The sequence below is a fragment of the Trichomycterus rosablanca genome, chromosome 18 (assembly GCF_030014385.1).
Source record: "Trichomycterus rosablanca isolate fTriRos1 chromosome 18, fTriRos1.hap1, whole genome shotgun sequence".
NCBI lineage: Eukaryota > Metazoa > Chordata > Actinopteri > Siluriformes > Trichomycteridae > Trichomycterus > Trichomycterus rosablanca.
In genome coordinates this window covers 24,932,027-24,944,865 of record NC_086005.1, presented here as the reverse complement: position 1 = coordinate 24,944,865, position 12,839 = coordinate 24,932,027, and the positions used below count along the sequence as shown (strand labels likewise).

The window sequence follows — 12,839 nt, the reverse complement described above, 5'->3', positions numbered from 1 at the left end:
TTACAGCGCTTGCTGCATCATGCAGAACCCCTCGAGGCCCGGAAAATAAAAAAAATCAGTTTAACCAGCTACAACGGCTGCTTTATAAAAGGCATAAACCCCCCCAAACTGGTCTCAGAGCAGCAAGATTGTAGCAGGAACCGCCATTCCATAGAAGCTTCTAGAAACCCATAGAACATGAGGTGGTCATAGTGTGAAATGGTTGTTAGAGTTAGATAGGTTTAAAACAGAAAATAGATCTACGGTAGAATCCTTCCTCATATACAGTGCAAACACACCAACGTTTACTTTTTTATTAGTTATTGTATTTTTTTAATGTTTAAAAAAAAAAAAAAAATACTGCATGTCCAAATGCATGCCAGTCAGGGTTGCAGACATATCATGAAGTGTGACACTTCTAAAAATAATTTACATTCCATGTGACTTTAATATCATTGTTCCTAAAAAGCTTAAAATCTCTCTACTTTATTTAAATGCAAAACCCATGAAATACAACAAACATGGATGAGAAACTTTATTTAAACCTTCACTGACTGAAACTCATTTTTTATGAGGTTGGTATAGGCAACTTTAAAGTAGAACACTTGTTGTTTTATAAGAAATTATTTTGTATTAAAGCTACTACTTTCAATTAATGTATTTTAATACTACATTTACTTTTATCTTAACTTATTTGTCTCAGGCAACACTGAGGACTACAAAAGGGCCAGATATGACCTGCGTAGAGCCATCAAAGGGGCCAAGAGACAGTACACACAGAAGCTGGAGGGATATTACATCAATACGGACTCCCGGCGCATGTGGCAAGGTTTGCAACACATCACAGATTACCAGCAGAGGAACATAGATATCACAACCAGCAATCCATCACTAACCGAAGAGCTGAATGAGTTCTACGCGCGCTTTGAGGCCCTCACCATCGAACCACTGAAAGAGGTTCCAGCCACAGAGAGCACACAGGACGCTTCACTCATTGTGTCTGTGATGGAGGTGCGCAGGGCGCTTCTGAGAGTAAACCCAAGGAAGGCAACTGGTCCAGACAGCATTCCTGGACGTGCACTACAGGTTTGTTCATCAGAGCTGGCGGATGTGTTTGCAGACATATTCAACCTGTCTCTTATGCAAGCCTCTGTTCCTTCCTGCTTTAAGACCACCACCATTGTTCCACTCCCAAAGACAAACACAATAACCTGCTTGAATGATTATCGTCCCATTGCGCTCACACCTATCGTAATGAAGTGCTTTGAAAGGATAGTCATGACTCGTATCCAAAAAGCCATTCCGGACACATTGGACCCCCTACAATTTGCATATCGTCAAAACAGATCCACTGATGATGCAATCTGCACAGCCATGCACACAGCCCTTTCACATCTGGAAGGCAAGGACACATATGTAAGAATGCTGTTCATCGACTACAGCTCGGCGTTCAACACAGTCATCCCACACAGGCTCACCGAAAAGCTCCACACCCTTGGACTGACACCGACCCTCTGTAACTGGATACTAGATTTTCTATCTGACCGATCTCAGTCAGTCAGGATTGGCACTCGAACATCCAGCACAAAGACCATAAACATTGGGACACCTCAAGGCTGCGTGCTGAGCCCTCTTCTGTACTCGCTCTTCACACATGACTGTGTGGCCTCTTATAACACCACCAGTATTATTAAGTTTGCTGATGACACCACAGTCATTGGTCTTATTACTGGGGGGGATGAGATGGCGTACAGGAGGGAGGTAGCAGATCTTGAGGACTGGTGTCAGAACAACAATCTTTCATTAAATATCAACAAAACAAAGGAACTGATTGTGGACCCCAGGAGGAGAGGAGAACAGCATACACCGCTGTATATAGGTGGAACAGTGGTGGAGAAGGTGAAAACCTTCAAATTTCTGGGTGTGCACATCAGCGAGGATCTCACCTGGTCCTGCAACACACGCCATATCATTAAGAAGTCTCAACAGAGACTGTACTTCCTAAGAAGACTAAGAAAATTTGGCATGTCAACCAAAATTCTCAGCAACTTCTACAGATGTACGGTGGAAAGTGTCCTTACCAGCTCCATTACAGTCTGGTATGGAAACTGCACTGCAGAGGACAGGAAGGAACTCCAGCGTGTAATAAAAACTGCACAAAGAATTTCTGGAACGTCCTACCCTGCACTACAGGACATTTATCAGACCAGGGTGGTCAGGAGAGCCCACAACATAATTAAGGACAGCACACACCCCCAAAACTACCTCTTTACTCCTCTGCCATCAGGCAAACGTTTCAGAAGCCTAAAAGCCAGAACAACAAGACTGACAAACAGTTTTTACCCACAAGCAGTCAGGCTTGTGAACAAACACGGACTATCACATACACAACTTAGCTCATGAACATTGTACATTCTCTACAATGCACTATTGCACATTTAAATGACTGCTGCTGTATTTTTCTGTATTTATGCTGTATAACACTGCATAATTTCTGCACCTTATGTAACTGCTGCTATGTGCCTTTTGTACTGCCTTATTTTATTTTATTTCTATTTTTTTTCCTCTGTATATAAAACGTTTTTTTATAGTTTAAATTATATATTTTTAAAAAAAGTTTTTTTCTAGTAATATTCTGTTAGTTTAATTTTGTTTTATGTTTAATACTTATTGATGTTTGGAGGACGAACAAAGTAAGAATTTCATTGTACAGTGTAACTGCTAGTTCTTCTGTGCACATGACAATAAAACTCTTGAATCTTGAATCTTTTCAGTACTGCTTACGCATCAGCAAGCTTAAGCTTTTTTTTACTCAACCATTTACATTTGAACAACTAATGGAATCCAGGATCTAACCTTGCATGTTCATATTTTAATAAGATAATCATACTGTGAATACATTGTTACTTAAACAATGCTAGGATAATAATAATGTTCTAGAGAAACACTATACATATGGACACGGGAGTGGAAATAAACATGATAACATTTAACAATGATATATAACAGATACTTTGGTAAAACTAGACACACCCAGAGCTGTAGAGAGTGGCGACACTCCCATAGGGAACCGTTGTAAAGGGGCGGGATATTTTATTTGTGCAGCTTCCGGGTTGTGGAGCTCTGAAAAGTTCCAAACAACCCATAGAGCCCCATTCATTTCCACCAGTGGCGATTTCTCTAAGACTGCAAGGGAAGCTCAGCTTCCCCTAAAATGTCAAAAATTAAATGGTCAAATATGTACAGTTGTGTTAACATTTCATTGACTACAAATGAGTTAGAACACGTTTATCTTGAAGACGAGTTCGTTCAGAATCAGCTACTTATCACAAATCGACTCGATTTTGTTAACTTAACTCATACGTTCCCGGAGCGTCAATGCATTTACCCGCAGACGCTGAGCGTCTCTTTGCTTCTATGGGGCTGCATGGGCGGGACTTCAAAACTCGCCGGTCATTGGATAAATGCCACGATTTTGTCCCGCCCCCGGACGCTGAGCGTCTCTGGGGGAGAATGGGGCTGTGGGCGGGTCTGGACGCTGAGCTTCTGCAAGATGATTGGAGGATCAGTCGAAAGGCTGAATCCCGTTTTGATTGACAGCTGTCACTGGGAGCTTCAGTACCATCGCAGATTTTGCGAGTGAAGTCGGAAGACAAACTGCTGCAACCCATTTCATGTCATTTTTTTGAAAACTAACAAAGGGGAGAATTTATACATTTATATATCAATAAATTGACAAATTTTATGATGTAAGCCGACAATGAGCTTCCCCTCTTTGAAAGACCAGCAGCCGCCACTGATTTCCACTACTTAGCAAGCATTTTCAGCTGTATGGTGCTTTGTTTTAAAAAAAAAAAATGAATTTGATGTCATTAATATACTTAATCCTGTTATTGTTTAGTATTTAATCAGCATTAAATGTTACATGTTTATCTTAATTAATAGGTATAACCGAATTTAGCTTAGTCAGTTAAGCTTAATTAATGACACTAGAGTCTTTGCACCTAAAATGAGTTGATTAATCAAGAGTCTTGTTACAGAAATGATCATAAAACATTAGAGCCATAATAAATCATGCTACTTTTACTTTCATACTTAAGTACATTTGAAGGTTAATACTTTAGTACTTTACTCAAGTGGAGGTAAAAAGTATTTTTACTTTTACTGGAGTAATATTTTACCTTGGACATCTCTACTTTAACTCAACTGCATGGTTTGTGTACCTTGTCCACCACTTACATTAGACAAAATGAACTTGTGCATATTCATAATGAATTCATTAATGTATTACATGTAAGAATCAATTATTAATCACTCATGAAATAAGACATGAATTAATGCTATTTCATGTACCTGCACTATAATGTTAAAGGTACGGTAGTGTGTTTATGAATCTGTTCATTTAGTGCAGGTAAACCTTATGAATCCAGCCACATGGCTTAGTGTTTAACCAAAATTATTATTATTATGAATCCTCAGGAAAGTGAAGGGAGATTAGTTTATGCAAAAACAAAACAAAAAAAACTCTTTAATCTCTGTACTGTATATTGTCTCTACTACTTAACAAGAACGACCTATTAACAATTCATTATAAACATCAATCTTCCACTTCATATACCAAACTGACATTAAAGCAGATGCAGTAAATGTAAAGGCAGTTGAAAATACCCAGAAATTGTATTTAGCGTTTAATATTTCATTCACTGCTGCCGGTCCCCTCCCGGGGGAGAACATGACAGCGCCAGGTTTGTTTGTTGGAGGGTTACATGAACCATGTGGGGCAGCACGGTGGCTAAGTGGGTAGCTCTGCCGCCTCACAGCAAGAAGGTCCTGGGTTCGATCCCCAGGTGGGGTGGTCTGGGTCCTTTCTGTGTGGAGTTTGCATGTTCTCCCCATGCCTGCGTGGGTTTACTCCGGGTTCTCCGGTTTCCTCCCACAGTCCAAAAACATGCAAGTGAATTGGAGATACTAAATTGTCCATGACTGTGTTCGATATAACCTTGTGAACTGAAGAACTTTGTGTGCAGATAAACTACCGTTTCCTGTCATGAATGTAACCAAAAAGTGTAAAACATGATGTTAAAATCCTAATAAACAAACAAACAAACATGAACCACTTGACCGCTTGGCGGCGAGATCAAGGTTGTTAAGATCAACTCTCTCTATCTATGGCTCTGGACACACCCAGACACACCCTAGACATACTGTCAGCACTGCTGTATCAAACCAAATAGCACAGTGTTTATTGCTAAGTAAACTGGAGCTCTGCCAGAGGTGTTCCACTTATCATTCAAAATTAATGATGAATTAATGTTTTAAAATGAATTATATTAGTTTTTTTGTTCTAATATGTAAACATTTTGAAAACTTTCTAATTTTAAAAGTGTACACTTTAATTTGTAAAACTTAGTAGAAATATGTTATGAAATTACAGATTGTAAGGACTAAAAGTAATTTCCAGTAATTTCCAGTAAAACTGAAATTTTAGACTGAGACATTACCTCCCCAAGAGGAGTTCCTGTAACTGAAAATTTTACTGTTAACAGTTCATTATCTCTGCCACATTTTTAAATATTTATTTGCTTTCCAGTTGTTTTCTCTTTCTCCTTGTTGTCTTTCTCTTCCTTGGTGTTTACGCATTACATTTCAGAAAAAAATTTGTAATGCATGTGCTGTTAGGAAGGAACACATGGTCAAAAATACTGGCACATTTGCACTTATTTCACAAAATGTACTACTTCTTCCAAAAGGATTATCAGTAATACCCTGTCCTGCTTTTCCTACTTTTTTATTTCATTTTCATGTTTTACCATTGCTTTATCCTAGTCAGGGTTGCAGTGGGTCTGATTTCCCTGGAATCACTGGGTGCAATGCAGTAACCCCAAACTGTATGCCAATCCTTTGCAAGGCCTCAACAGCCCCCCCCAGATATAGCATAACACTTTAACACATATCATTTTAAATGACATTTTATTGTAAAAATATAAAAATATATACATATTTTGAAAATCCTATAAAATATAGTTTATGCTTTTTTTTTTACAAAAAAAAATGCAAACATAAAATGTGCATACAAATACAATCTATTTTACAATTTAAACATTCAAGCACCTATGGGCTTCCATCATTTTGAGATTAAACTGTAGAATAATTCACAGTTCTGTCTCTTTAATGTTGGGTTTGGTTATACTACCATTTAAGTGTTCTGGCTTTTCATTAATGACATCTACAGAAGCAGCTGTCGCCCCGGCTCCATTCTCTACTGGGTCCTCTTTGTACTTTGTGAAACTGACATTCCAAATACCTGACAAAAGAGTAAAGTATTTATTCATAATTTCAGCAACAGACTCATAATTTTGGGCAGAAAGTTAAGAAATCTATCAACTGACTATTGTTAAGCAATCTAAAAACTCTACCTGGTCCTTTTCGTTGCTGGTTTTGTTTCTGCTTTTCTTCATTGCTGGACTTTGATTTGCTGCTCTCCACTGACTGATCGAAGTCTTCATTCTCTGTAGTTAAAGAAAGTATTGTGGGTGGGGTGTTGGCCAAAAGCCAGCACAAAATAACAAATGTATTCAGGTCATAGTAGTAGAGAATGTTCCATATGTTAGTTACCTTTTTTCCAAGTATTGTGTGCTTTCCTAAGGCGAAGCAAAAAGAAAGCCAGTACTATGATCAGGCAGATGATGAGGCATGTGACCAGCAGCACAAGCAACACAGAGTTTCCATTTTCACTTCTTCTGTGCTCATTTCCGTTCCCATTTTTTATTACTGTAAATACAAAAGATATAAAATGTCATTAGTCAAAATACTTTTATGCCTATGCAGCCTAAACAGCCTATTATATGCATGAATGAAATTGTAGGAAGGATTAGTGCCAATACTAATTTAAATGGTACACAAGAAGTAGCTGGGGTGGTTGACAAATGACGTTAATAATTAATAGATTAACTGACAAATAATTCATTGTTAGATTAATACTGTTGATTCATTTTCAACAGCTGACTGTTTACTTGAATCAAGAGCAGTAGCACAGATCTCTACACACAGGCTGGTATTTTAATGCTCAAAATGTGCCTCCCTAATTTGCATCCATACATATTTTACTATATCTGACATAACGTGTTTTTAAGGTTTGGCAAAGCATTTTCACACACACACACACACACACACACACACACACACACACACAGTATATGTATATACTTATACACATAGCCACCAAATGGCGCCCAACATTCGCTGGTAATTGCAGTCCACTTGCTCACCTGAAGTGTTTGATGAGCTTGTGCTGACATTTAATGATGTGACATCTGTAGTTATTCCAGATATGGAGTCAGTGGAGTTATATACTGCAACAGAACATTTTAGACTGCAGATTAGTAAGGAAGGTTTTGTATGTTTTCCATACATTATTTCTGGACAATTCAAATAAACATAACTCCCTAACTTACACTCAGGAGAAGCCAGTGGGTCTTATTAGCTATAGTTTGATGTATAAAATACAATAGTACTTCATAACTGTAGGTGAACATATTTATATTGTCTTTATGGTCTTAAAACACTATTCTACTTTGGGTCAAGAGTTAAGATAAACTTCCCTATTAATTTTTACTACCATAACAAATTAAAGTTTTTATTTAAATGAATTTAATCAATAATTCTATTGTTTAATTCATTTTTGTACGCACAATCAAGCTATTTATTTCTTTTATTTACTGTAATGACACAAAAAATGTAAAGTCCCTAGTTTAGACTGCATGTAATATGCAAAGCCACCAATAGATGGCTAAGTTGTACATACACTTCATTTAATTCAGTTTGTTTGACATTTTATATCTGAATGCATTTGTTGCTAACCTGTAACAAATTATCTGTGTTATTGTCTAAAACAATTACTCACACATACACACACAGTAAAACACTCATGCTTACTCGTATTGTTCGGAGTTGGGCTAAGTGTCAGATGTCCTGATGTATTTGTTGATTCAACTGTGGTACTGGGATACTGGGATTCTGATGTGAATGATGTTTCATTACCTGCTACAAAACACAGTGCATTTGTAATGTTTGTGGAACAGTAATACATTATAAATATGCTATATAATATTTAATTACTCCTACATACTCTTACATAATTATTTTACACAAAACTAAAAATAAGTTTATTGAAATTAAATATTACAGAATAAAGTTTGCATTCCCAGTATTACAAAAGGAACTAATTTAAAGCAGGGTTCATCCACAAATTGGCCATCATTACTCACCAGTACTGTTTGATGAGATTGTGTAGGCATTTGTAACCTCTGTTGTTCCAGACGATTCAGTGGTGTCATATACTGCAATAAAACATTTCAGATTGTAGATTAGTATGGAAGACAGACTTTGTATATTTTACACAGTGGTTCAAAATAAAGCTTTTATTATGTCTGAATAGTTCATATAAACATAATTTTTGGTTTTCTGTTAAGCTAGTGTAAATAGGTTCTTGTGCCTCTCTTACCGTTTGTGTCATTGTACACAGCAGTGTGTACTTCAGTCTCTTGGGTGTTTGGGGTTTCTGTATCTGAATGACCAATAGTGTATGCTGAAAAAATACAAAATAATTATAAATAATAATATTAACAGTAATAATATAACTGCTTATACAAAACACTATTCTTTAGAAGGTACAGCAGTTATAAGTTAAGCACTTGATCTTACTTGTACTGCTAAAATGTGGAAGTAGTGTTGAAATAACCGGTGTCTCTGTTGATCTTAATGTTGTAAGAGGATTTTCTGGTGTAGGTGATGCTTTCTCACCTGCATAAATGATTAAACATGTCATCAGTAAATTGATGTACAATCCAAACCACGTGTTTACATACACTTTTACATACACGTTATATATGTGGATAGTAGTGATTTACACTACAAATGTATTCATCACAAATAAAATAAAGTGGTACATGTTTGAAAAACACTTACTTGTGCTGCCTAAATAAGTGGAGGGTTTATGAGTGATCAGCACCTTTGTTGATTTAATTGTATAACTGGGATATGCAGATGTGGGAGATTCATCAATATCTGCGTAAAAAAAATCCACATAACTTCATCAGTGCAACTTACATATGCAACATATTTACATATAAGGAGTGATATTTATTCACACTGTGGGTTTTACTTCTGGGAGAAAAACACTGCTGTTTCAAAGAAGTTGTATTCATGTGATTTGTGTTGAAAGCAAGATAAATGGGGAAACTACCAGAGAGTCCATGCTGTGAACTGTGCTTTCTCTAAAGTCCAAAACCACACAAAATCCCCTAGAATATTTCATTTCCTATTTTTGCTAAAATGCCTATTTAGGTCATGCTTTAATGATGTAACATGTTTTTACCATAGTTTTCCAGGTTGATGGAGGCATTCAGTGTGAAACCATGCAGGCTTGGATATCTGACCAAGCACTTTACTGTAGTTACTCTCCGATGTGTCTTCACATGCAGGTGACTGATAGCAGTGTGCTTTGTTCCATTGTCTGGCACATAGGTTGTGTGAAGAGCTGTAAAAAAATATATATTTTTAGGAAATGAGTCTGTAATCTTGTGACAAGCAACTATATCAAACCCAAGTTCCTAGGATCCTTCTCCAATCTTGACTGACTGTATCAGGTTATTTGTCGGTTATACAGAGAACAGTGGGTGGGTGGGTGGGTGGATTTGAGTCACACATGCAATATGGTGCCTTTCGGTTAAAAAAATACTTCCCTACTCTATATTTCCCTATTTACCGTTATAGCAGAGTTAAAATTTGAATGGCACTCTATATGAAATGACAGATTATTGAGTGTAAGGATAAAAATTTTAATATTATAAAAATTTTAAAATTTTCACTTACCCTCAACTTCTAGGTCTTTGTCCATCAACCATGACAGTCTGATTCCACTGCTATTTGCTGAAGTTGAACATTTAACCACTGTTTTATCCATATGTTCCTCTTTTTCCAGCTTTGGAGCACCTACAATTTCAATAATTAAAATGTTAGTTTTTTTCTCATTTGGCAAGTACCTTGTGTCTACAATTAAATCCACAGTCATGACTACCATTTTACATCAATACAAACTTCAATCTTGGAGGGTCACTAATAGCCAGATACTTAGTTTTACAGTTCCCTTATTTATTCAGGTATTAAGTATATCAAGTGAAACCTAATATACAATGATCAGGTTAAGATGCAAATGCATAAATGTAGCACAGGCTCCAGGATTCAAATTTAACACTGCAACAATGAAAACAAATAAGAATAAAAGCATGATAATACTTACTTAGAACAATTACTCTAATTCGTTTCCTTAAAACTCTTGTGTTGCTGTAAATTAGACACCTGTAAACACCTTCATCCGTAAAGGTGACATTAGATATTTGTACTGCAAATTCTTCCCTTGTTGAAGACACAAACTTGATCCTATTGTCTATGTGGATGAACACAGAAGACAGAAATATTTACAATTATATTGTGTTCAATTGACAGACGAGTATATTTTTATTATTTCTAAAATAAGAATTAATAAAAGTAACATAATAAAAGTTACACAATGGATCTTACCATTTTCCTTGTTAAGGAACATGTTATGGCCAAGTGGGTTTCTCCATTCCACACCTGTATATGTCGTATTTATCGGGCAGGTCAGAGTCAATGTTTGTCCATCCATTAGTATATTTTGCCTTCCTGCCAAGCACAGTGTTATGCCTGTAAAACAAACAGCAAGTCTGATAATTAACTAAATATTCAAACTCATAAACCTGTCAAGTCAAGATAACCTACAGCATCTTAGCAATGTACTACTTGCCACATTTATTCATTCATTTATTCAATTTTACTAGCTACTTTGTCTTATTATAGGAAGAATCTGAGCCAGCACAACAAAAAAAACACAATGGACAATGCACCATGGGTGGCTCGGTGGGTACCACTGTCACCTCACAGAAATAAGGTCCTGGTTCAGTTCCCAGGTGGAGCAGTCTGTGTCCTTTCTGTGTGGATTTTGCATGTTTTTCCTTGCTTGGGTTTTACTCTGGGAGCTCCAGTTTCCTCCCACAAACCAAAGACATGTAAGTTAGGTGAACTGGAGATACAAAATGGACTGGCTGTCCTTGCCACATATGGTCAGTTTAAAAGGTTGATCACACTGTAAGAATCTAAGAGTGGGCTAGTAAAAGTAAAAATGACACTTCTAAATGGAAGATAAGGGGGCAGGTAACATACACTCACTCAACACTGACTCATAATGCTACCTAAATTCTCCATAAGGGGGGCTGCAGGCAGGAAGGAGAGGGTGACTGTGTAAGTGTAAACTGAAAGTGGTCGATTTATATTTGATTGCGGTGAGAACTTGGCAGCTAAGAAGCAGACGTTCACACAGAGAAACAGGAAACGTTGATGTGTTGACATCTAAGGTACACTACAGTACACTCCAGCTTGCTGTAGGTGTAATGAATTAACTCTTGCGCAGTGGAGAAGTGTGGGTGATCAACAATTCTGACCTATAAAGTGAACTGTAGGTGTAGGCCAGTGGGAGACCTAAATTTAAAGATCATACCATTTTTTTTTCATATTTCTGCTGTTGGATGCCTGTCAATCTTTTTTTACTATTAAACATCTCATAGTTCAGTGTTACAGTTTAGTAGTTTGGAGTAAAATACTTGATGCTTGTAATAATAATAATAGATAATTAATAGATTATTTTGATTATATGATTTTAAAAAAATCCTTTTTGTTAGCTATTTCTGAACTACCTCTAATTTGAGTGTTAAAATATTGTAAGTTTGGAGAAATTCCATACAAAAAAGAATAAAAATAAAAATAAATAAATTTTTCTGTTACATGTAGTTAGTTACAAATATTCTTATAAACTGACCTGCCAGCAATTATACAACATATATTGTATATATATAAATTGCTGTATATTTGTCAAATAGTAACTATCTTGTATCAGACACTTAATATATTCATTTAGTTACTGATTAGTTACATTTGTTCCGGTATCCGGTTAACAAATCTTTATTTTTGTCTATACAAATTAAGATTCGTTCTAAAAAAGTAATTTAGTTCAGTGTAATACTGTTGAAAATGGAGATATAAAGTGTATTCAAACCATGCATTTGTTTTCTGTTGCTCATATTTATTCTCTCTTTCATTTAGTATTAATACTATCATATGATCAATATGGGATCTGGGTTCCATCTCTGCTTTCAGTCACTGTGTGACACTACAGGTTCTCCTTATGTTTGTATGGGTTTCATCTGAGTACCCTGGATTCCCCACACACCAGAAAAATACAAAGAAATACAGATCTGACTGACTGCTTTAAATCATCCCTCATTTTAAACAAGTACGTAAAAGTGAGTTTGGTACATTGTTTAGGGTGTATTCTCGCATTGTGCCCTGATCTAAGGAACAAGTTAATAAATGATAAAACATTATATTTTATTTAGTGTTTAGTGGAGAAATTTCAGTAAAAAAATACACTGAATAGATACAACAACTGTTTTTGTCTTGTCAGCCACGGAATAGATGATTTCTTACTGATTAAAAGCAAAACTGTAAGAATAAAGATGTGATTATTATTTTACTATCATAGCATTAATAATACCTAACAGGACTTTTTAGTATCAACTCTTGAACAACGATGACCTGATAACAGATACACAGGTTGTGTAAAACACTTAATAGTTGGGATGCTGGGATACACTGCCTTTCGTTTTTAACATGAGCATATAGTTAATACATTAACATTAATATTATAATAAAAGGAATAATTATTTTTACATACCTCCTGTAACCAACCAGAGAAGGCAGATATATAAGCTCTGTGTATTCTGCAT

General features: G+C 36.2%; 1 protein-coding gene across 1 annotated transcript; it reads right to left on the bottom strand.

The window, feature by feature from the left end:
- Window positions 1-6,013: 6,013 nt before the first annotated feature.
- LOC134332230 (cytotoxic and regulatory T-cell molecule) lies at window positions 6,014-12,839 on the bottom strand. The gene is made up of 14 exons (XM_063013790.1): window positions 12,788-12,839; window positions 10,561-10,704; window positions 10,280-10,426; window positions 9,853-9,972; window positions 9,356-9,517; window positions 8,947-9,045; window positions 8,683-8,781; window positions 8,483-8,566; window positions 8,247-8,318; window positions 7,915-8,022; window positions 7,248-7,331; window positions 6,595-6,750; window positions 6,396-6,488; window positions 6,014-6,283 (listed from the first exon to the last, which is right to left on the bottom strand). Exons 1-14 carry the CDS (start codon window positions 12,837-12,839, stop codon window positions 6,132-6,134), a joined length of 1,572 nt encoding a protein of 523 aa, XP_062869860.1. The 3' UTR covers window positions 6,014-6,131.